The sequence below is a fragment of the Bombina bombina genome, chromosome 4 (assembly GCF_027579735.1).
Source record: "Bombina bombina isolate aBomBom1 chromosome 4, aBomBom1.pri, whole genome shotgun sequence".
NCBI lineage: Eukaryota > Metazoa > Chordata > Amphibia > Anura > Bombinatoridae > Bombina > Bombina bombina.
This window is the reverse complement of record NC_069502.1, coordinates 834406678-834430168: the sequence shown is the minus strand read 5'-3', so window position 1 is coordinate 834430168 and position 23491 is coordinate 834406678. Positions and strand designations below refer to the sequence as shown.

The 23491-nt window shown below is 44.0% G+C and overlaps 1 protein-coding gene across 1 annotated transcript in view; it reads right to left on the bottom strand.

Moving 5' to 3' along the window:
• LOC128657187 (oocyte zinc finger protein XlCOF6.1-like) overlaps nucleotides 1–23491 on the bottom strand; it is a 61623-nt gene that overhangs the window by 23706 nt on the left and 14426 nt on the right. The window contains exons 2-4 of the mRNA XM_053711439.1: nucleotides 12643–12750; nucleotides 12231–12335; nucleotides 11593–11706 (exon numbers count right to left, since the gene is read on the bottom strand). Of these exons, the coding sequence (XP_053567414.1) occupies nucleotides 11593–11706; nucleotides 12231–12335; nucleotides 12643–12750 (327 nt within the window). The remainder of the gene's footprint in view (nucleotides 1–11592; nucleotides 11707–12230; nucleotides 12336–12642; nucleotides 12751–23491) is intronic.

Here is a 23491-nt window from a genome sequence, read left to right as displayed (position 1 = left end):
GCGACTGAGATAATCCGCTTCCCAATTGTCTACACCTGGGATGTGAACCGCAGAAATTAGACAGGAGCTGGATTCCGCCTATACAAGTATCCGAGATACTTCTTTCATAGCCTGAGGACTGTGAGTCCGACCCTGATGATTGACATATGCCACGGTTGTGACATTGTCTGTCTGAAAGCAAATAAACGATTCTCTCTTAAGAAGAGGCCAGGACTGAAGAGCTCTGAAAATCGCACGGAGTTCCAAAATGTTGATTGGTAATCTCGCCTCCTGAGATTCCCAAACCCCCTGCGCTGTCAGAGATCCCCATACAGCTCCCCAACCTGACAGACTCGCATCTGTTGAGATCACAGTCCAGGTTGGGTGAACAAAGGAAGCCCCTTGAACTAAACGATGGTGATCTATCCACCACGTCAGAGAGTGTTGTACATTGGGATTTAAGGATATTAATTGTGATATCTTTGTATAATCCCTGCACCATTGGTTCAGCATACAAAGCTGAAGAGGTCGCATGTGAAAACGAGCAAAGGGGATCGCGTCCGATGCAGCAGTCATGAGACCTAGAATTTCCATGCACAAAGCTACCGAAGGGAATGATAGAGACTGAAGGTTTTGACAGGCTGAAACCAATTTCAGACGTCTCTTTTCTGTTAGAGACAAGGTCATGGTCACTGAATCGATCAGAAAACCCAAAAAGGTTACCTTTGTCTGAGGAATCAACAAACTCTTTGGTAAATTGATCCTCCAACCATGTTTTTGAAGAAACACCACAAGTTGATTTGTGTGAGATTCTGCAGAATGTAAAGACTGAGCAAGTACCAAGATATCGTCCAAATAAGGATATACCGCAATACCCTGTTCTCTGATTACAGAGAGAAGGGCACCGAGAACCTTTGAAAAGATCCTTGGAGCTGTTGCTAGGCCAAACGGAAGAGCCACAAACTGGTAATGCTTGTCTAGAAAATAGAATCTCAGAAACTGAAAGTGATCTGAATGAATCGGAATATGAAGATATGCATCCTGTAAATCTATTGTGGACATATAATGCCCTTTCTGAACAAAAGGCAGAATAGTCCTTATAGTTCCCATTTTGAATGTTGGTATCCTTACATAACGATTCAATATCTTTAAATCCAGAACTGGTCTGAAGGAATTCTCCTTCTTTGGTACAATGAATAGATTTGAGTAAAACCCCAGACCCTGTTCCAGAACTGGAACAGGCACAATTACCCCGGCCGACTCTAGATCTGAAACACATTTCAGAAATGCCTGAGCTTTCACTGCGTTTATTGGAATGCGAGAGAGAAAAAATCTCTTCGCAGGTGGCCTTACCTTGAAACCTATCCTGTACCCTTGAGAAACAATGTTCTGAATCCAAAGACTTTGAATCGAATTGATCCAAATGTCTTTGAAAAATCGTAACCTGCCCCCTACCAGCTGAGCTGGAATGAGGGCCGCACCTTCATGTGGACTTGGGAGCTGGTTTTGACTTTCTAAAAGGCTTGGTTTTATTCCAGATTGGAGAAGGTTTCCAGACAGAAACCGTTCCTTTAGGGGAAGGGTCAGGCTTCTGTTCCTTATTCTGACGAAAGGAACGAAAATGATTAGCAGCCCTGTATTTACCTTTAGATTTTTTGTCCTGAGGCAAAAAAGTTCCTTTCCCCCCAGTAACAGTTGAAATAATAGAATCCAACTGGGAACCAAATAATTTATTACCTTGGAAAGAAAGAGCAAGCAAAGTTGATTTGGAAGACATATCTGCATTCCAAGTTTTAAGCCATAAAGCTCTTCTAGCTAAAATAGCTAAAGACATATACCTGACATCAACTCTAATGATATCAAAGATAGCATCACAAATAAAGTTATTAGCATGTTGAAGAAGTTTAACAATGCTATGAGTATTATGGTCTGATACTTGTTGTGCTAAAGCCTCCAACCAAAAAGTGGAAGCGGCGGCAACATCAGCCAAAGAAATAGCAGGTCTAAGAAGATTACCTGAACATAAATAAGCTTTCCTCAGAAAGGATTCAACCTTCTTGTCTAAAGGATCCTTAAAGGAAGTACTATCTGCCGTAGGAATAGTAGTACGTTTAGCAAGAGTAGAGATAGCCCCATCAACTTTAGGGATTTTGTCCCAAAACTCTAATCTGTCAGATGGCCCAGGATACAATTTCTTAAACCTTTGAGAAGGAGTAAATGAAGTACCCAAATTATTCCATTCCCTAGAAATTACTTCAGAAATAGCATCAGGGACAGGAAAAACTTCTGGAATAACCATAGGAGGTTTAAAAAACGAATTTAAACGCTTAGTAGATTTAGTATCAAGAGGACTAGAATCCTCCATTTCTAAAGCGATTAAAACTTCTTTAAGTAAAGAGCGAATAAATTCCATCTTAAATAAATATGAAGATTTATCAGTGTCTATATCTGAGACAGAATCCTCTGAACCAGAAAAATCCTCATCAGAAACAGACAAATCAGAATTATGACGGTCATTTAAAATTTCATCTGAAAAATGAGAAGTTTTAGAAGACCTTTTACGTTTATTGGAAGGAGGAATAACAGACATAGCCTTCCTAATAGATTTAGAAACAAATTCTCTTATATTAACAGGAACATCCTGAGTATTAGATGTTGAGGGAACAGCAACAGGTAATGGTATATTACTAATGGAAATACTATCTGCATTAGAAAGTTTATCATGACATTCATCACAAACTACAGCCGGAGGAACAGTTACCAAAAGTTTACAAAAAATACACTTAACTTTGGTAGAACCAGCATCAGGCAGCATTTTTCCAGAAGTAGATTCTGATCCAGGGTCAATCTGAGACATCTTGCAATATGTAATAGAAAAAACAGCATATAAAGCAAAATTATCAAATTCCTTAAATAACAGTTTCAGGAATGGGAAAGAATGCCAATGAAAAAATGCGACTGAAATAATGTGTAAAAAAAGGAGGAGACAAAAAAGACGCCCACATTTTTTAGCGCCAAAAAAGACGCCAACATTATTGGCACCTAAAAATTTTTTATTTTTTTTTGGCGCCAAGAATGACGCCACATCCGGAACGCCGACATTTTTGGCGCAAAACGTCAAAAAAAAATGACAGTCACGAACAACTTCCGGCGTCAAGAAAGACACCGTAAATGACAACAGAAATGTTTTGCGCCAAAAAAATCCGCGCCAAGAATGACGCAATAAATTGAAGCATTTTCAGCCCCGCGAGCCTAACAGCCCACAGGGAAAAAAGTCAATTTGAAAACAATTTTTCAAGGTAAGAAAAAAATTGAATATTCATATGCATTAACCCAAGTATGAAACTGACTGTCTGAAATAAGGAATATTGATCATCCTGAATCAAGGCAAATATAAGTTTAAAGACATATATTTAGAACTTTACATATAAAGTGCCCAACCATAGCTTAGAGTGTCACAAAAAATATGACTTACTTACCCCAGGACACTCATCTACATATAGTAGATAGCCAAACCAGTACTGAAACGAGAATCAGTAGAGGTTATGGTATATAAGAGTATATCGTCGATCTGAAAAGGGAGGTAAGAGATGAATCTCTACGACCGATAACAGAGAACCTATGAAATAGATCCCGTAGAAGGAGACCATTGAATTCAAATAGGCAATACTCTCTTCACATCCCTCTGACATTCACTGCACTCTGAGAGGAAAACCGGGCTCCAGCCTGCTGCGAAGCGCATATCAACGAAGAATCTAGCACAAACTTACTTCACCACCTCCACGGGAGGCAAAGTTTGTAAAACTGAATTGTGGGTGTGGTGAGGGGTGTATTTGTAGGCATTTTGAGGTTTGGGAAACTTTGCCCCTCCTGGTAGGAATGTATATCCCATACGTCACTAGCTCATGGACTCGCTAATTACATGAAAGAAATAAACGTTTGCTCTATTATATAAGTGTCAACCAGCAGAGTAACTTAGCCCTTATGTAAGCTTGAAATACTACCAAAGTGTTTGATTACAGCTTACCCTTCCCCTTATGGGGATAATGTCAGCCCTTTTCTGGAAATATCACAGTCTTCCTAGAAAAAAATTACTGAACATACCTCAGTGCAGCATAGCCTGTATAACCATTCCCCAACTGAAGTTTCCTGTACTCCTCAGCCTCTGTGGGAACAGCAATGGATCTTAGTTACAAATGCTAAGATCATCATCCTCTAGGCAGAAATCTTCATCTTTTTTCTGCTTGAGAGTAAATAGTACACACCGGTACCATTTAAAATAACAAACTCTTGCTTGAAGAAAATAAAACTAATGTTTTGTCACCACAATCACTTTACCCTTCCTTATTGCTTAGAGCCGGCAAAGAGAATGACTGGGGGCTGGAGTTAGGTAAGGAGCTATATAGACAGTTCTGCTGTGGGTGCTCTCTTTGCCACTTCCTGTTGGGAAGGAGAATATCCCACAAGTATTGGATGAATCCGTGGACTCGATACATCTTGCAAGAGAAATTTTAATTTTACACAAAAAATTGTTTATCAAAAAAAGTTACTGTTTCTTTAAGTGTAACTTTTTTTACTGCGTGCAAGAAAAAGTACAAAACAACGTTCTCAAACAGCTATAGACTAAAAATAAAGACACCCCACACCTCAGCAGCTCTGCTGAGGTGTCTACCTGCTTGTAAGAACCGGATCCTTCACTCCCTGTAGGGCAGCAATCCTGATTCGATGGGGAAACTATTCAGCAGCACTTCCAGTCTAAAAACGCTTGTAAAATCTAAACCAACATGCGCTTCTAGGCAGAGCAATATCATGCGTGTAACTCTGTCTAAACCGTCTCTAGATAGAGGCGCAGTATGAAAGGCGCGCAATCTAGACGATCTGCCCACCGTGGGCGTGGCTAAGCGCAACGACACACTCCTGGCCGTTATAGCTATGGTAAATAACGCAATATTAATAAAAATATTAATAAAAACCACCGTAATTATGCTTTCTCGCAGCCCCAGTGCCTGTAATATGCTGTCTGGTCCCCTCAGACCCTGAGAGTTTATATGTCCCAAGCGCTTATACGTTATATTGTGCAACCATAAGCCTTATGTGAAATGTAATGAAGTGTAATAAAAGTGCTCCTTTTCCTCTAAGTGTCCCAGGAAAAATAAACAAGACCTCATATGTCTGCCTGACAGCAAAGGCAGTTCAGCAGGTTTGAGGAGTCCTATCCCCCACATGGACCTCTGAAAAAAATGAAATTCCTGATTAAATATGCCTCAGGTTTTCAGGATTAGGGCAGCAAACAAATATGGGAGGCGCAGTGAGAATTATGTCCCACAAGTTCCCATTGCTTTAAAGCCACCAAGGCTCTACTGAAGAGACTGATATGGACTACGGCTACACCCTAGGACAAAGCAGCACAATCTTGCACTACTTTAAATATAATAAACTCTTGATTGAAGAATCTATACTAACACCTCACTTTACCTCTTCCTATCACTAACGTAGGGAAAGAGAATGACGGGAGTGGGAGGGAAGGGAGGAGCTATTTAACAGCTCTGCTCTGGTGCTCCTTGCCTCCTCCTGCTGATCAGGAGGTGAATATCCCATTAGTAATTAAGATGATCCGTGGACTCACCGTGTCATTAGAAAGAAATAATAAATGCCCTGTATCCCTCAGACTCATCACACACGTACACTCACCTGTGTCCTGTATCCCTCAGACACATCACACATGTACACTCACCTGTGCCCTGTATCCCTGAGGCACATCACACACGTACACTCACCTGTGCCCTGTATCCCTCAGACACAACATACATGTACACTCACCTGTGCCCTGTATCCCTCAGACACAACACACATGTACACTCACCTGTACCCTGTATCCCTCAGACACATCACACATGTACACTCACCTGTGCCCTGTATCCCTCAGACACATCACACATTTACACTCACCTGTGCCCTGTATCCCTCAGACACATCACACATTTACACTCACCTGTGCCCTGTATCCCTTAGACACATCACACACATACACTCACCTGTGCCCTGTATCCATCAGGCACATCACACATGTACACTCACCTGTGCCCTGTATCCCTGACACATCACACACGTACACTCACCTGTGCCCTGCATCCCTCAGACACATCACATACGTACACTCACCTGTGCCCTGTATCCCTCAGACACATCACACATGTACACTCACCTGTGCCCTGTATCCCTCAGACACACCACACACCTACACTAACCTGTGCCCTGTATCCCTCAGACACACCACACACGTACACTCACCTGTGCCCTGTATCCCTCAGACACACCACACACGTACACTCACCTGTGCCCTGTATCCCCCAGATACATCATACACACGTACACTCACCTGTGCCCTGTATCCCTCAGACACATCACACATATACACTCACATGTGCCCTGCGTCCCTTAGGCACATCACACACGTACACTCACCTGTTCCCTGTATCTCTCAGGCACATCACACATGTACACTCACATGTATCTTTGTATCCCTCAGACACATCGCACATATACACTCACCTGTGCCCTGCGTCCCTTAGGCACATCCCACACGTACACTCCCCTGTGCCCTGTATCCCTCAGACACATCACACACGTACACTCACCTGTGCCCTGTATCCCTCAGACACATCACACACGTACACTCACCTGTGCCCTGTATCCCTCAAGCACATCACACACATACACTCACCTGTGCCCTGTATACCTCAGACACATCACACACGTACACTCACCTGTGCCTGTATCCCTCAGACACATCGCACATGTACACTCACCTGTGCCCTGTATCCCTCAGACACATCACACATGTACACTCACCTGTATCCTGTATCCCTCAGACACATCACACACGTACACTCACCTGTGCCCTGTATCCCTCAGACACATCAAACATGTACACTCACCTGTATCCTGTATGCTCCCTAGTCTATCTCTGAATCATGAAAAAAAAAACATAATTTATGCTTACCTGATAAATTTATTTCTCTTGTAGTGTGTTCAGTCCACGGTTCATCCATTACTTATGGGATATATTCTCCTTCCCAACAGGAAGTTGCAAGAGGATCACCCAAGCAGAGCTGCTATATAGCTCCTCCCCTCACATGTCATATCCAGTCATTCGACCGAAACAAGACGAGAAAGGAGAAACTATAAGGTGCAGTGGTGACTGGAGTTATAATTTTAAAATTTAGAACCTGCCTGAAAAAGACAGGGCGGGCCGTGGACTGAACACACTACAAGAGAAATAAATTTATCAGGTAAGCATAAATTATGTTTTCTCTTGTTAAGTGTGTTCAGTCCACGGGTCATCCATTACTTATGGGATACCAATACCAAAGCTAAGTACACGGATGATGGGAGGGACAAGGCAGGAACATTAAACAGAAGGAACCACTGCCTGTAGAACCTTTCTCCCAAACCAGCCTCCGAAGAAGCGAAAGTGTCAAATTTGTAAAATTTGGAAAAAGTATGAAGTGAAGACCAAGTTGTAGCTTTGCAAATCTGTTCAACAGAGGCCTCATTCTTAAAGGCGCAGGTGGAAGCCACAGCTCTGGTGGAATGAGCTGTAATTCTTTCAGGAGGCTGCTGTCCAGCAGTCTCATAGGCTAAACGTATTATGCTACGAAGCCAAAAAGAGAGAGAGGTAGCCGAAGCCTTTTGACCTCTCCTCTGTCCAGAGTAAACGACAAACAGAGAAGAAGTTTGTCTAAAATCTTTAGTTGCCTGTAAGTAGAACTTCAGAGCACGGACCACATCTAGATTATGCAAAAGACGTTCCTTCTTTGAAGAAGGATTAGGACATAATGATGGAACAACAATCTCTTGATTGATATTCCTGTTAGAAACAACCTTAGGTAAGAACCCAGGTTTAGTACGCAGAACTACCTTGTCTGAATGAAAGATCAGATAAGGAGAATCACAATGTAAGGCAGATAACTCAGAGACTCTTCGAGCCGAGGAAATAGCCATCAGAAACAAAACTTTCCAAGATAAAAGCTTAATATCAATGGAATGAAGGGGTTCAAACGGAACACCCTGAAGAACTTTAAGAACCAAGTTTAAGCTCCACGGAGGAGCAACAGCTTTAAACACAGGCTTAATTCTAGCCAAAGCCTGACAAAAGGCCTGGACGTCTGGATGCTCTGCCAGACGTTTGTGTAAAAGAATAGAAAGAGCTGAAATCTGTCCCTTTAGCGAACTAGCGGATAAACCCTTTTCTAAACCCTCTTGTAGAAAAGCTAATATCCTAGGAATCCTAACCTTACTCCATGAGTAACTCTTGGATTCGCACCAATATAAATATTTACGCCATATCTTATGGTAAATTTTTCTTGTCACAGGTTTCCGAGCCTGTATTAATGTATCAATAACCGAATCCGAAAACCCACGCTTTGATAGAATCAAGCGTTCAATTTCCAGGCAGTCAGCCTCAGAGAAATTAGGTTTGGATGGTTGAAAGGACCCTGAATTAGAAGGTCCTGCCTCAGAGGAAGAGACCATGGTGGACAGGACGACATGTCCACTAGGTCTGCATACCAGGTCCTGCGTGGCCACGCAGGCGCTATCAGAATTACCGATGCCCTCTCCTGTTTGATCCTGGCAATCAGTCGAGGTAGCAACGGAAATGGTGGAAACACATAAGCTATGTTGAAAACCCAAGGGGCTGCTAATGCTTCTACCAGCACCACTCCCGGGTCCCTGGACCTGGATCAGTAACAAGGAAGCTTCGCGTTCTGGCGAGATGCCATGAGATCCAGATCCGGTTTGCCCCAACGACGAATCAGTTGAGCAAATACCTCCGGATGAAGTTCCCACTCTCCCGGATGAAAAGTCTGGCGACTTAGGAAATCCGCCTCCCAGTTCTCTACGCCTGGGATGTGAATCGCTGACAGGTGGCAAGAGCGAGACTCTGCCCAGCGAATTATCTTCGAGACTTCCAACATCGCTAGGGAACTCCTGGTTCCCCCTTGATGATTGATGTAAGCCACAGTCGTGATATTGTCCGACTGAAATCTGATGAACAAACAGTTTCCTCTGAATCAGACATGTTTAAAACAGACTTAGTAATGAAAACTAACAAGCTTGGAAATCACTTCAATAAGTTTACAAGCAATATAAAAAACGCTGCAGCGCTTCAAAAATACAGATATAATTAAACAATTCTTAACAAGAAGTGTATTATTAGCAGAGGATTGCACCCATTAGCAAAAGGATGATTAACCCCTCAATACCCAAAACGGATAAAACAGATATCAATTAAGATTTAACGCTTTTAATCACAGTCAGCACACTGTCACAGATCTGCTGTGACTGATTACCTCCCTCACAAATGAAATTTGCAGACCCCTGAGCTCTCTAGAGACGTCCTGGATAAAGGAGGAAGAAGCAGAAAGACTGTGCAATAATTTTAACTGCGCAACAAGGCGCTAAAACAAGGGCCCTCCCACTCCAATCACAACAGTGGGAGCCCTGATATAACGGTTTCCATGCAGAAAAATATGTTAGCCATGTGGAATAAAATCATGCCCAAAGCGATTTATCACCAAAGTACCTCACAAAAACGAATAACATGCCAGTAAACGTTTTATTAAAACCAACATTTGTCAATGTCATGCAAAGCTATCACTAAGCCTGCTACCAGTCGCTACCACTGCAGAGAAGGCTTAAGTATTATTTCAGTGTTAACAGTATTTTCTCAGTCAAATTCTAGTCCCTAGAATATAACTCGACTGCGCATACATTTATCAGCCTGATACCAGTTGCTACTACTGCATTTAAGGCTGTACTTACATCATATGGTAACAGCAGTATTTTCTTAGTCAATTCCATTCCCAGAAAATAAAGTACTGCACATACCTCATTTGCGGAGGACCCCGCATGCTATTCCCAGTTTCTGAAGTTACGCCACTCCTCAGAATGTCGAGAACAGCCAGTGGATCTTAGTTACGCCTGCTAAGATCATAGATAAAGAACGCAGGCAGTTTCTTCTTCCAAATACTGCCTGAGATAGAAAAACAGCACACTCCGGTGCCATTTAAAATAACAAACTTTTGATTGAAGAATAGTTAAGTAAAAACTCCAGCTCCTCTCGCGACCTTCATTGCTGAGGGTTGCAAGAGAATGACTGGATATGACATGTGAGGGGAGGAGCTATATAGCAGCTCTGCTTGGGTGATCCTCTTGCAACTTCCTGTTGGGAAGGAGAATATATCCCATAAGTAATGGATGACCCGTGGACTGAACACACTTAACAAGAGAAATTAAGGGTTTTATGTCCCTTTAACGAGGCTGACATTTATTTAGCGCAGCCTATACTTTGAATGAAGAGCGCAGGATTTGCTACCAACGCTCATATTACATTGGCGACATAAGCGTTACACTCGAGCACATTACAAAATAGCACTGGAAACTTAGTGCTTTTAGAGACCTGAAGTAAAATACAAGAAAAAAAAAACTTTCATGATTCAGAGAGAGTCATTTTATACAACTTTTCAATGTACTTATGTTACCAAGAGAATTAAGCAAATGTTGTTATCTTTTGTTGAAGGATACGCAAAGCACTACTGGGATCTAGCTGTACACATCTGCTGAGCCAATGACAAGAGGCATTTGTGTGCAGACATCAGCTAGCTAGTAGGGCATTGCTGCCCCCTGAGCCTACCTAGGTATGCTATTGAACAAAGAATAAATGTGTAAAAAAAGAGAAACAGACAAAGCGCTTAGGAGAAAGCAAATCCTGCTAACCTTAGTTTAACCCCTCCAATTAGCTTTGAGCGCTACCTCTAGGTTATAAATTGAACAAAGGATACCAAGAAAATACAGAAAATTAGAAGTAAATTGGAAATTTGTTTAAAACTGTATCCTCTAACTGAAGCACAAAAGTTTAATTTTGACTTTACTGTTCCATGAACGCCTGAATATATGCGCAATAAAACACGTATGGTATATTAGAGTAAAGTATATAGTTATACATATGTAACACAAAAACAAGGTTTATCATAGAAATAAATGTTCTAATAGTGATTTAAAGGGATATGGTCTATGATCTGGTGCACAAAGGTGTATATATATATGTGTTTTATTTATATGTGTACAAATATACAGAAGTCTATGCAGAAAGGGACTCAGCGAGGTCACAATAAACGACCTCCAGATGTTAGTGCGCCTGAGACGTTGGCTCTTCCGATAATATTTTACGTTCAACTTGTAATATGAGTTCAAGAATAGGAGCACCAGATTTATCTTGAGCTGAGTTAGCACTCAGTAGAACTTATATTTTTGTGCTTTATTTGTAATCTATTCCTTAGTTAATCATACATGAGCTGCTCACTGACTTGTGTCTGCTGTGTAACCATCTGAGAAAATATAACTGTTATTTACATGAGACAAAATGTCACCATCAGAATATTCCCTTTACTTAACCCCTTAATGACAGACATAACCTGTACATCTGTGGTCGTTTTGGGTTTAACTAGCGCAACTTCGCTGGCAAAGCTGTGCTAGGACTGCATGTGGAGGAAAGACCTGCGCTATATCCGGCAGATGTTTACGGGTAGTGTGTTAATTAGTGCTAATCACCTGTAGCCGTATTGATAAGAACTTCATCCTCCTCAGTCTTCACGTGATCACACACATACGGTTCTCCTCTGTACTCAACTACTGAGCCATCTGAAGGCGTCACATCCATACGACCTGTACAATAAGAATATACATGCATATGTGCAAGTTGTTAGTAGTACTCATGGGATGTATCAATTTCTCTCTCATTATATAAAACGAAAAATCATGTGAGAACGCAAAAAATTACTATGTGCACACAAGAGAATTATTTAGTAGACTATCACACTTACCTATAACTCACATACAATATATGTGCACACTCACCTGTAACTCACATACCTCACACACAATATATGTACTCACTGACCTGTAACCCACAACATACATGCACAACCACCTCGTGTACACTCACCTGTAACACACACACAATCCATGCTATCTTCGTCCCTCAGACACATGCACACTCACCTGTAAACCTGTGTCCCGGAGACACAATACACATGTCCACTCACATGTAACCTGTATCCCTGAGACACAACACACATGCACACTCATCCGTAACACATTCACCTGTAGCCCATGCCCCACAGACACAACATACGTGCACACTTACCTGTGACCTGCATCCCTCAGACACACCACAAGTGCACACTCACCTGGGCTGATGCTGTCACTGGTTTCCTCATCTGGTGCTTCCAGCAGATGCCTCACACATAGATCTTCTGTTATCTCAACTTTCACTATATCAGCGTAATCTTCATCTGTACAAATAAAGTAGATTCAGTTTTTATATCACATGATCTAGTTTTGTTTATAACTTTACTATATATTGTTTGTTTATTTCCCTAACAGACAATAGCACCAAATTAGGACATTCTCCTCCTTCTCCCTCTCATTCTTTTTTTTTTACTGTGAGCCTCTATATTCCAGTATAAACTACAACATGAACTAAACAAGGGTTAAACTCATTGTGTTATCTGCGCTTATAAACCAGACAGTAAACTACAAGGGAGAGCAGTAAGTAACTGTGTGCACAGCCCCGGCAGACTCTCACGTATTACTACTCACCGGCAGGGAGGGAGCAATGTATTTCAGTCTGATGACTATTCATGTCATCTGTCTCATCCTCTTCCTTCACATTTAACAGCCCAGTGTCCGGGTTTTCCTCTAGACGCCCTGTAATTACAGCAGGAAGTTACCTGATAGAGCACAGTACAGGGTGTAACAAATTTATATAACAGCAGTTTGTATATTTTATCTTCTTTTACAATAATATCCTTGTGACGGATACCCCCGGCTACCCCGACTGGGTAGCTCCACCAAACGGGTCCTGCTTCCTCCCTGCCGACTGCAGCTATGTAGCTGGCAAGTGACCACAATCTGTAGCCACCCCTGATGCCCGACTGCACCAGTACTCAGGGTCCCACCCTGTGGCAGACTCCAGCTACCCAGACTGAGTAGCTCTGCCAGAGGGTCCTTCCTTTGCCTGGAACAGGCTGCTATGTAGCCCAGGAAAGTGATTTTAGCTGGAACTCATCCAAATAACTAGACAGACTAGCCTTCAGGTGAACAAGAACTGAGAACACACACTCCTTTTATACACACATCTCATCTTGATAACAAAGGACAATCCCACAATTCCCGCCCCTCCAGACAGCCCGGCATCTCCATAGGCGCCACAGTCTCACATAATCTCAATACATTGGGGTGGCGGTTTCGGGTGATCCCGGTGGAGCAGCGGCACTTGTCATTGTAAAGCTCTCGGTGTCACTGTAAAGCTCTCGGTCCCCAGATTTCACAGTCCAAAAATCAGCATGATTCGTTACTTGGGACCGGAGTTACAGTCCGTTGAAGTTATGGGGTTAGGGGTGTCCAAAAACCCCGGTTCGTAAAGGAGCTCCCCTCCGGTAATTTGTCCACCTCTTGTCCTCCCTAGGGGCTACTAATCCCCAAAAGAGCGGAGCTCTGGGGCACATGGTTGCTAGAGCGAAGAGGGGTAAAGGTAGCGGGTGTCCTGCTGTCCTGTGGCCGACCGGGAGTTCCAGGAGCCTGGACAGCCTGAGAGGGGTTAGGCGGGTGTCCGTTGTGAGGTGGTTGACCGGGAGTTCCAGGAGCCCGGCCAGCCTAGGAGGGTTTTCCTGGTCATACACAAGCTATTTTCTAAACAAGTTTGGAACACAAAACCATGCAACCAAAAGTTTTCAGAGATTGTGGTTGCTCTGAGGAGCCCAAAACCACTGAGAAACAACAGGGGTGAAATTGTAGGGGGGTGGGCAATAGCCTTAGCCGTCTGGTATCCGTGACATCTCCCCCCCTCCAGTTCGGCAGACCCGGCTAGACCCTTAACGGGTCAGCCAGGGGCTGTCCGACGGTGGCCCTCCACTTCTCGGTTGCTGGGAGAGGTTATCCCATCTCTCCTGAGCTTGGGGTATCCTGGGGGGTTCCTGCTGGCATTTATACCCTGCGCCCTGGGTGCAGGGATAGTCACATAATGCAAAGTCCCAAACAAGTTTGCCACAAGTTCCAGTGTCCTTAAGTTCCATGGCCAAACTGTCTCCCTCTTTGACACTCTGTTGAGTACCAGCTGACCCACCCACAAACAAAGCCAGTACCGGTTTCCCAGCTGTATACCCACCCCAGACAGTAGGTTGAGGTTGCTCCTTGGTGGGGCAGGCAAGACTCGGTGCCCAAACTGATGGCACCAAATGCAGGGGCAGGTATCCAACAAAGCCATTGCCGGTTCCCGGCTGTTGGTGGAAGTTGCTCCTTGGTGGGGCAGGCAAAACTTGGGGGTGCCCAAACTTGTGGCACCAACTACATGAGCGGGTAATCCCCTGGCCTGCCCCCTGAGAGATATACTCCAGGACAAGAAAAGGGTATAGACCCTGCCAAGCTACTGAGGGGAGAGACCGTCTGTCTCTTCTCCCGAGAAGGAGATCTACTGCTGGGAAGGCAGGTCTGCTACCTCCGCTCCATGGGAAAGTGTGCTGCCGCTGGGGAGAGAGACCGACTGTCTCCTCTCCCAGAAAGGGTTTCTGCTTAAGGGGAGGGAGGACGACTACCTCCGCTCCCAGGGGATGGCTCCACTGCTGGGGAGAGAGACCGACTGTCTCCTCTCCCGGGAAGGGTTTCTGTTTACGGGGAGGGAGGACGACTACCTCCGCTCCCAGGGGATGGCTCTGCCTCTGCAGAGAGAGACCGACTGTCTCCTCTCCCTGCTCCTGGCTCTGCCGCTGGGGAGAGTTATTGACATCCATCTCTCCCTGCAAGGGTTTCTCTGTAAGGGGAGGGAGGACGCCTACCTCCTCTCCCTGGTTTCCTGGGGGTGTTACAGGTGCTGGGCAGAGGCCGGCGGCTGTCTGCCCTGTTGCCAGCGCTTCTGCTGGGGTGGCTCCTTTGTCCAGGTCTATAAGCTTGGGCCCAGGCTGCTGATCTGTATCTAGCAGCTCATAGTCGCTTATGCTCTGTGGCCACTCATCTGAGGTCAACCTCCATGATTCCCACAGTGCTGCACCACAGCTCCGTGCAGACTCCGTGGCATGCTGCAGAACTCGGTCTAGCAGCCTCTTGTATGCCTTTTCCAGTTCTCATTCTTGGACAATAAGCGATACCATATCGGATACCAGCCAGGGTACCCCCGAGAGATCCAACATCTGCTCTCGGGAGAGGTAAATGTTCGTTGCTCTCAGTTTTGCCCCGCTCCCAAATTCTGGGTCTTCTGTCAACTTTTCAAATAGTAACCCAGGGCCGCCAAAGCCCTCTGTGGGGGAGCAATCCTCCAGCCATGGCCGTGCTTGCATTGCGAGCCATTGGAGGTCCCGGTAGCTATCCTCCACCCACATCTCTGCCTGGACCAGTTGATCTAGATCCGATAGCCATTCCTCCACGGGCTGCTCTCCCAGGAAAAGCACTCGCAAGTCCCACCGGACCCAGTACCTCTCATCTGTGGGGAGGACCTTTCCATCACAATCCTTTTCTTGTTGAAGCCTCTCCCTCCATAGTTGCCGGCGGACAATGCTCCTGCAGCTCAGCTGGTCCAGTGCAGAACCAGGATAGTTCAGCTGGGTCAGTGCCTCCTGTAGTTACCAGCTACTATGGCCCTTCTCTGTCAGCAGGAATCGTGTGGAAGAAGCAGAACCCACCGCTGCCAGCCAATGTGACGGATACCCCCGGCTACCCCGACTGGGTAGCTCCGCCAAACGGGTCCTGCTTCCTCCCTGCCGACTGCAGCTATGTAGCTGGCAAGTGACCACAGCCTGTAGCCACCCCTAATGCCCAACATCACCAGTACTCAGGGTCCCACCCTGTGGCAGACTCCAGCTACCTCGACTGAGTAGCTCTGCCAGAGGGTCCTTCCTTTGCCTGGAACAGGCTGCTATGTAGCCCAGGAAAGTGATTTTAGCTGGAACTCACCCAAATAACTAGACAGACTAGCCTTCAGGTGAATCAAGAACTGATTTTATTGTAAAACATACATTCCTTTTATACACACAGCTCATCTTGATAACACAAAGGACAATCCCACTATTTTCCCGCCATTCCCGCCCTTTCAGACTGACCGGCGCCTCCATAGGAGCCACAGTCCCACATAATCTCAAAACATAGGGGTGGCGGTTTCGGGGTGATCCAGGTGGAGGGGCGGCACTTCCATGTCATTTTAAAGCTCTCGGTCCCCAGATTTCACAGTCCAAAAATCAGCATGATTCGTTACTGGGGACCGGGGTTACAGTCCGTTGAAGTTATGGGTGTCCAAAAACCCCGGATACCAAAGGAGCTCCCCTCCGGTAATTTGTCCACCTCTTGTCCTCCCTAGGGGCTACTAATCCCAAAAAGAGCGGAGCTCTGGGGCACATGGTTGCTGGAGCGACGAGGAGTAAAGTTAGCGGGTGTCCTGCTGTCCTGTGGCCGACCGGGAGTTCCAGGAGCCTGGACAGCCTGAGAGGGGTAAGGCGGGTGTCCGTTGTGAGGCGGCCGACCAGGAGCTCCAGGAGCCCGGCCAGCCTAGGAGGGTTTTCCTGGTCATACACAAGCTCTTTTCTAAACAAGTTTGGAGCACAAAACCATGCAACCAAAAGCTTCCAGAGATTGTGGTTGCTCTGAGGAGCCAAAAACCACTGAGAAACAACAGGGGTGAGGTTGTAGGGGGGTGGGGGTAGCCTTAGCCGTCTGGTATCCGTGACAATCCTGAAGCCTATTAAATCACACTTTGTATTAAATGCAGCTACTTACAGCAATGAGTAATATTGAATCACTTTTGGGAAGAAATTGGCACAGATTTTATATAATACAATTTAATTAATACAAAAATTAAGTACAATAGCACAGCTAAGGAGAAAAAAAAATCCCAATTTAAAAGGTTAACAGGTACCAACTATGGGCCGAAATAAACCAGCATCTTGGAATAGTGTAGTCACATCGTATGTATCTAACCCCTTGATCCAATTTAACCCTGTGCCTATCTCAGTATGCTCTCACGACAAGCACTGCTGTCATACATAAAGCACGCTCCTGAGCCTACTTCAGTGTGCTCCCATAACTGCTGCTTCATAAAGAGCATGCAACTGTACCTACCTCAGTATGCTCTAATTAAAAACACTGCTGCCTCATATAGAGCATGATCTTGTACCTACCTCAGTATGCTCTCATTACAAACACTGCTGCCTCATATAGAGCATGATCTAGTACCTACATCAGTATGCTCTCATTACAAACACTGCTGCCTCATATAGAGCATGCTCCTGTACCTACCTCAGTATGCTCTCATTACAATCACTGCTGCCTTATATAGAGCATGATACTGTACCTACCTCAGTATGCTCTCATTACAAACACTGCTGCCTCATACAGAGCATGAACCTGTACCTACCTCAGTATGCTCTCATTACAAACACTGCTGCTTCATATAGAGCATGATCCTGTACCTACCACAGTATGCTCTCATTACAATCACTGATGCCTCATATAGAGCATGATCCTGTACCTACCTCAGTATGCTCTCATTACAAACAATGCTGCCTCATATAGAGCATGATCCTGTACCTACCTCAGTATGCTCTCATTACAAACACTGCTGCGTCATATACAGCATGCTCCTGTACCTACCTCAGTATGCTCTCATTACAAACACTGCTGTCTCATATAGAGCATGATCCTGTACCTACCTCAGTATGCTCTCATTACAAACACTGCTGTCTCATTTAGAGCATGATCCTGTACCTACCTCAGTATGCTCTCATTACAAACACTGCTGCCTCATATGGAGCATGATCTTGTACCTACCTCAGTATGATCTCATTACAAACACTGCTGCCTCCTATAGAGCATGATCCTGTACCTACCTCAGTATGCTCTCATTACAAACACTGCTGCCTCATATAGAGCATGTGCCGGTTCCTACCTCAGTATGCTCTCATTACAAACACTGCTGCCTCATATAGAGCATGATCCTGTACCTACCTCAGTATGCTCTCATTACAAACACTGCTGCCTCATATAGAGCATGCTCCTGTACCTACCTCAGTATGCTCTCATTACAAACACTGCTGCCTCATATAGAGCATGATCCTGTACCTACCTCTGTATGCTCTCATTACAAACACTGCTGTCTCATATAGAGCATGATCCTGTACCTACCTCAGTATGCTCTCATTACAAACACTGCTGCCTTATATAGAGCATGCTCCTGTACCTACCTCAGTATGCTCTCATTACAAACACTGCTGCCTCATATAGAGCATGCTCCTGTACCTACCACAGTATGCTCTCATTACAAACACTAATGCCTCATATACAGCATGCTCCTGTACCTACCTCAGTATGCTCTCATTACAAACACTGCTGCCTCATATAGAGCATGATCCTGTACCTACCTCAGTATGCTCTCATTACAAACACTGCTGCCTCATATAGAGCATGTGCCTGTTCCTACCTCAGTATGCTCTCATTACAAACACTGCTGCCTCATATAGAGCATGATCCTGTACTTACCTCAGTATGCTCTCATTACAAACACTGTAGCCTCATATAGAGCGTGCACCTGTACCTACCTCAGTATGCTCTCATTACAAACACTGCTGCCTCATATAGAGCATGATCCTGTACCTACCTCAGTATGCTCTCATTACAAACACTGCTGCCTCATATAGAGCATGATCCTGTACCTACCTCAGTATGCTCTCATTACAAACACTACTGCCTCATATAGAGCATGATCCTGTACCTACCAGAGGCCTAGATTTGGAGTTCGGCGGTAGCCGTCAAAACCAGCGTTAGAGGCTCCTAACGCTGGTTTTGGCCGCCCGCTGGTATTTGGAGTCAGTGATTAAAGGGTCTAACGCTCACTTTTCAGCCGCGACTTTTCCATACCGCAGATCCCCCTACGCCATTTGCGTAGCCTATATTTTCAATGGGATCTTTCTAACGCTGGTATTTAGAGTCGTTTCTGAAGTGAGCGTTAGAGCTCTAACGACAAGATTCCAGCCGCCTGAAAATAGCAGGAGTTAAGAGCTTTCTGGCTAACGCCGGTTCATAAAGCTCTTAACTACTGTACCCTAAAGTACACTAACACCCATAAACTACCTATGTACCCCTAAACCGAGGTCCCCCCACACCGCCGCCACTCGATTAAAATTTTTAACCCCTAATCTGCCGACCGCCACCTACGTTATACTTATGTACCCCTAATCTGCTGCCCCTAACCCCGCCGACCCCTGTATTACATTTATTAACCCCTAACTTGCCCCCCACAACGTCGCCGCCAGCTACTTAAAATAATTAACCCCTAATCTTCCGACCGCAAATCGCCGCCACCTACGTTATCCCTATGTACCCCTAATCTGCTGCCCTAACATCGCCGACCCCTATATTATATTTATTAACCCCTAATCTGCCCCCCTCAACGTCGCCGACACCTGCCTACACTTATTAACCCCTAATCTGCCGAGCGGACCTGAGCGCTACTATAATAAATGTATTAACCCCTAATCCGCCTCACTAACCCTATCATAAATAGTATTAACCCCTAATCTGCCCTCCCTAACATCGCCGACACCTAACTTCAATTATTAACCCCTAATCTGCCGACCGGAGCTCACCGCTATTCTAATAAATGTATTAACCCCTAAAGCTAAGTCTAACCCTAATACTAACACCCCCCTAAGTTAAATATAATTTTTATCTAACGAAATAAATTAACTCTTATTAAATAAATTATTCCTATTTAAAGCTAAATACTTACCTGTAAAATAAATCATAATATAGCTACAATATAAATTATAATTATATTATAGCTATTTTAGGATTAATATTTATTTTACAGGCAACTTTGTTATTATTTTAACCAGGTAAAATAGCTATTAAATAGTTAAGAACTATTTAATAGTTACCTAGTTAAAATAATAACAAATTTACCTGTAAAATAAATCCTAACCTAAGTTATAATTAAACCTAACACTACCCTATCAATAAAATAATTAAATAAACTACCTACAATTACCTACAATTAACCTAACACTACACTATCAATAAATTAATTAAACACAATTCCTACAAATAAATACAATTAAATAAACTAGCTAAAGTACAAAAAATAAAAAAGAACTAAGTTACAGAAAATAAAAAAATATTTACAAACATAAGAAAAATATTACAACAATTTTAAACTAATTACACCTACTCTAAGCCCCCTAATAAAATAACAAAGCCCCCCAAAATAAAAAATTCCCTACCCTATTCTAAATTAAAAAAGTTACAAGCTCTTTTACCTTACCAGCCCTGAACAGGGCCCTTTGCGGGGCATGCCCCAAGAAGTTCAGCTCTTTTGCCTGTAAAAAAAAACATACAATACCCCCCCCCCCCAACATTACAACCCACCACCCACATACCCCTAATCTAACCCAAACCCCCCTTAAATAAACCTAACACTAATCCCCTGAAGATCTTCCTACCTTGTCTTCACCATCCAGGTATCACCGATCCGTCCTGGCTCCAAGATCTTCATCCAACCCAAGCGGGGGTTGGCGATCCATAATCCGGTGCTGAAGAGGTCCAGAAGAGGCTCCAAAGTCTTCCTCCTATCCGGCAAGAAGAGGACATCCGGACCGGCAAACATCTTCTCCAAGCGGCATCTTCGATCTTCTTCCATCCGGAGCGAAGCGGCAGGATCCTGAAGACCTCCAGCGCGGAACATCCATCCGGACCGACGAATGACTGTTCCTTTAAGGGACGTCATCCAAGATGGCGTCCCTCGAATTCCGATTGGCTGATAGGATTCTATCAGCCAATCGGAATTAAGGTAGGAATTTTCTGATTGGCTGATGGAATCAGCCAATCAGAATCTAGTTCAATCCGATTGGCCGATCCAATCAGCCAATCAGATTGAGCTCGCATTCTATTGGCTGATCGGAACAGCCAATAGAATGCGAGCTCAATCTGATTGGCTGATTGGATCAGCCAATCGGATTGAACTTGATTCTGATTGGCTGATTCCATCAGCCAATCAGAAAATTCCTACCTTAATTCCGATTGGCTGATAGAATCCTATCAGCCAATCGGAATTCGAGGGACGCCATCTTGGATGACGTCCCTTAAAGGAACAGTCATTCGTCGTTCAGTCGTCGGTCCGGATGGATGTTCCGCGCTGGAGGTCTTCAGGATCCTGCCGCTTCGCTCCGGATGGAAGAAGATCGAAGATGCCGCTTGGAGAAGATGTTTGCCGGTCCGGATGTCCTCTTCTTGCCGGATAGGAGGAAGACTTTGGAGCCTCTTCTGGACCGGATTATGGATCGCCAACCCCCGCTTGGGTTGGATGAAGATCTTGGAGCCAGGACGGATCGGTGATACCTGGATGGTGAAGACAAGGTAGGAAGATCTTCAGGGGCTTAGTGTTAGGTTTATTTAAGGGGGGTTTGGGTTAGATTAGGGGTATGTGGGTGGTGGGTTGTAATGTTGGGGGGGGGGGGTATTGTATGTTTTTTTTTACAGGCAAAAGAGCTGAAATTCTTGGGGCATGCCCCGCAAAGGGCCCTGTTCAGGGCTGGTAAGGTAAAAGAGCTTGTAACTTTTTTAATTTAGAATAGGGTAGGGAATTTTTTATTTTGGGGGGCTTTGTTATTTTATTAGGGGGCTTAGAGTAGGTGTAATTAGTTTAAAATTGTTGTAATATTTTTCTTATGTTTGTAAATATTTTTTATTTTCTGTAACTTAGTTCTTTTTTATTTTTTGTACTTTAGCTAGTTTATTTAATTGTATTTATTTGTAGGAATTGTGTTTAATTAATTTATTGATAGTGTAGTGTTAGGTTAATTGTAGGTAATTGTAGGTAGTTTATTTAATTATTTTATTGATAGGGTAGTGTTAGGTTTAATTATAACTTAGGTTAGGATTTATTTTACAGGTAAATTTGTTATTATTTTAACTAGGTAACTATTAAATAGTTCTTAACTATTTAATAGCTATTGTACCTGGTTAAAATAAATACAAAGTTACCTGTAAAATAAATATTAATCCTAAAATAGCTATAATATAATTATAATTTATATTGTAGCTATATTAGGATTTATTTTACAGGTAAGTATTTAGCTTTAAATAGGAATAAGTTATTTAATAAGAGTTAATTTATTTCGTTAGATAAATATTATATTTAACTTAGGGGGGTGTTAGTGTTAGGGTTAGACTTAGCTTTAGGGGTTAATCCATTTATTAGAATAGCGGTGAGCTCCGATCGGAAGATTAGGGGTTAATAATTGAAGTTAGGTGTCGGCGATGTTAGGGAGGGCAGATTAGGGGTTAATACTATTTATGATAGGGTTAGTGAGGCGGATTAGGGGTTAATAACTTTATTATAGTAGCGCTCAGGTCCGCTCGGCAGATTAGGGGTTAATAAGTGTAGGCAGGTGTCGGCGACGTTGTGGGGGGCAGGTTAGGGGTTAATAAATATAATATAGGGGTCGGCGGTGTTAGGGGTAGCAGATTAGGGGTACATAGGGATAACGTAGGTGGCGGCGGTTTACGGAGCGGCAGATTAGGGGTTTAAAAAAATATGCAGGGGTCAGCGATAGCGGGGGCGGCAGATTAGGGGTTAATAAGTGTAAGGCTAGGGGTGTTTAGACTCGGGGTTTATGTTAGGGTGTTAGGTGCAGACGTAGGAAGTGTTTCCCCATAGCAAACAATGGGGCTGCGTTAGGAGCTGAACGCTGCTTTTTTGCAGGTGTTAGGTTTTTTTTCAGCTCAAACAGCCCCATTGTTTCCTATGGGGGAATCGTGCACGAGCACGTTTTTGAGGCCGGCCGCGTCCGTAAGCAACTCTGGTATCGAGAGTTGCATTTGCGGTAAAAATGCTCTACGCTCCTTTTTTGGAGCCTAACGCAGCATTTGTTTGAACTCTCGATACCAGAGTTAATTTTATGGTGCGGCCAGAAAAAAGCCCGCGGAGCGTTAACAGCCCTTTTACCGCCGAACTCCAAATCTAGGCCTCAGTATGCTCTCATTACAAACACTACTGCCTCATATAGAGCATGCACCTGTACCTACCTCAGTATTCTCTCATTACAAACACTGCTGCCTCATATAGAGCATGTGCCTGTTCCTACCTCAGTATGCTCTCATTACAAACACTGCTGTCTGATATAGTGCATGCGCCTGTACCTACCTCAGTATGCTATCATTACAAACACTGCTGCCTCATATAGAGCATGATCCTCTACCTACCTCAGTATGCTCTCATTACAAACACTGCTGCCATATATAGAGCATGATCCTGTACCTACCTCAGTATGCTCTCATTACAAACACTGCTGCCTCATATAGAGCATGATCCTGTACCTACCTCAGTATGCTCTCATTACAAACACTACTGTCTCATATAGAGCATGCGCCTGTACCTACCTCAGTATGCTCTCATTACAAACACTGCTGCCTC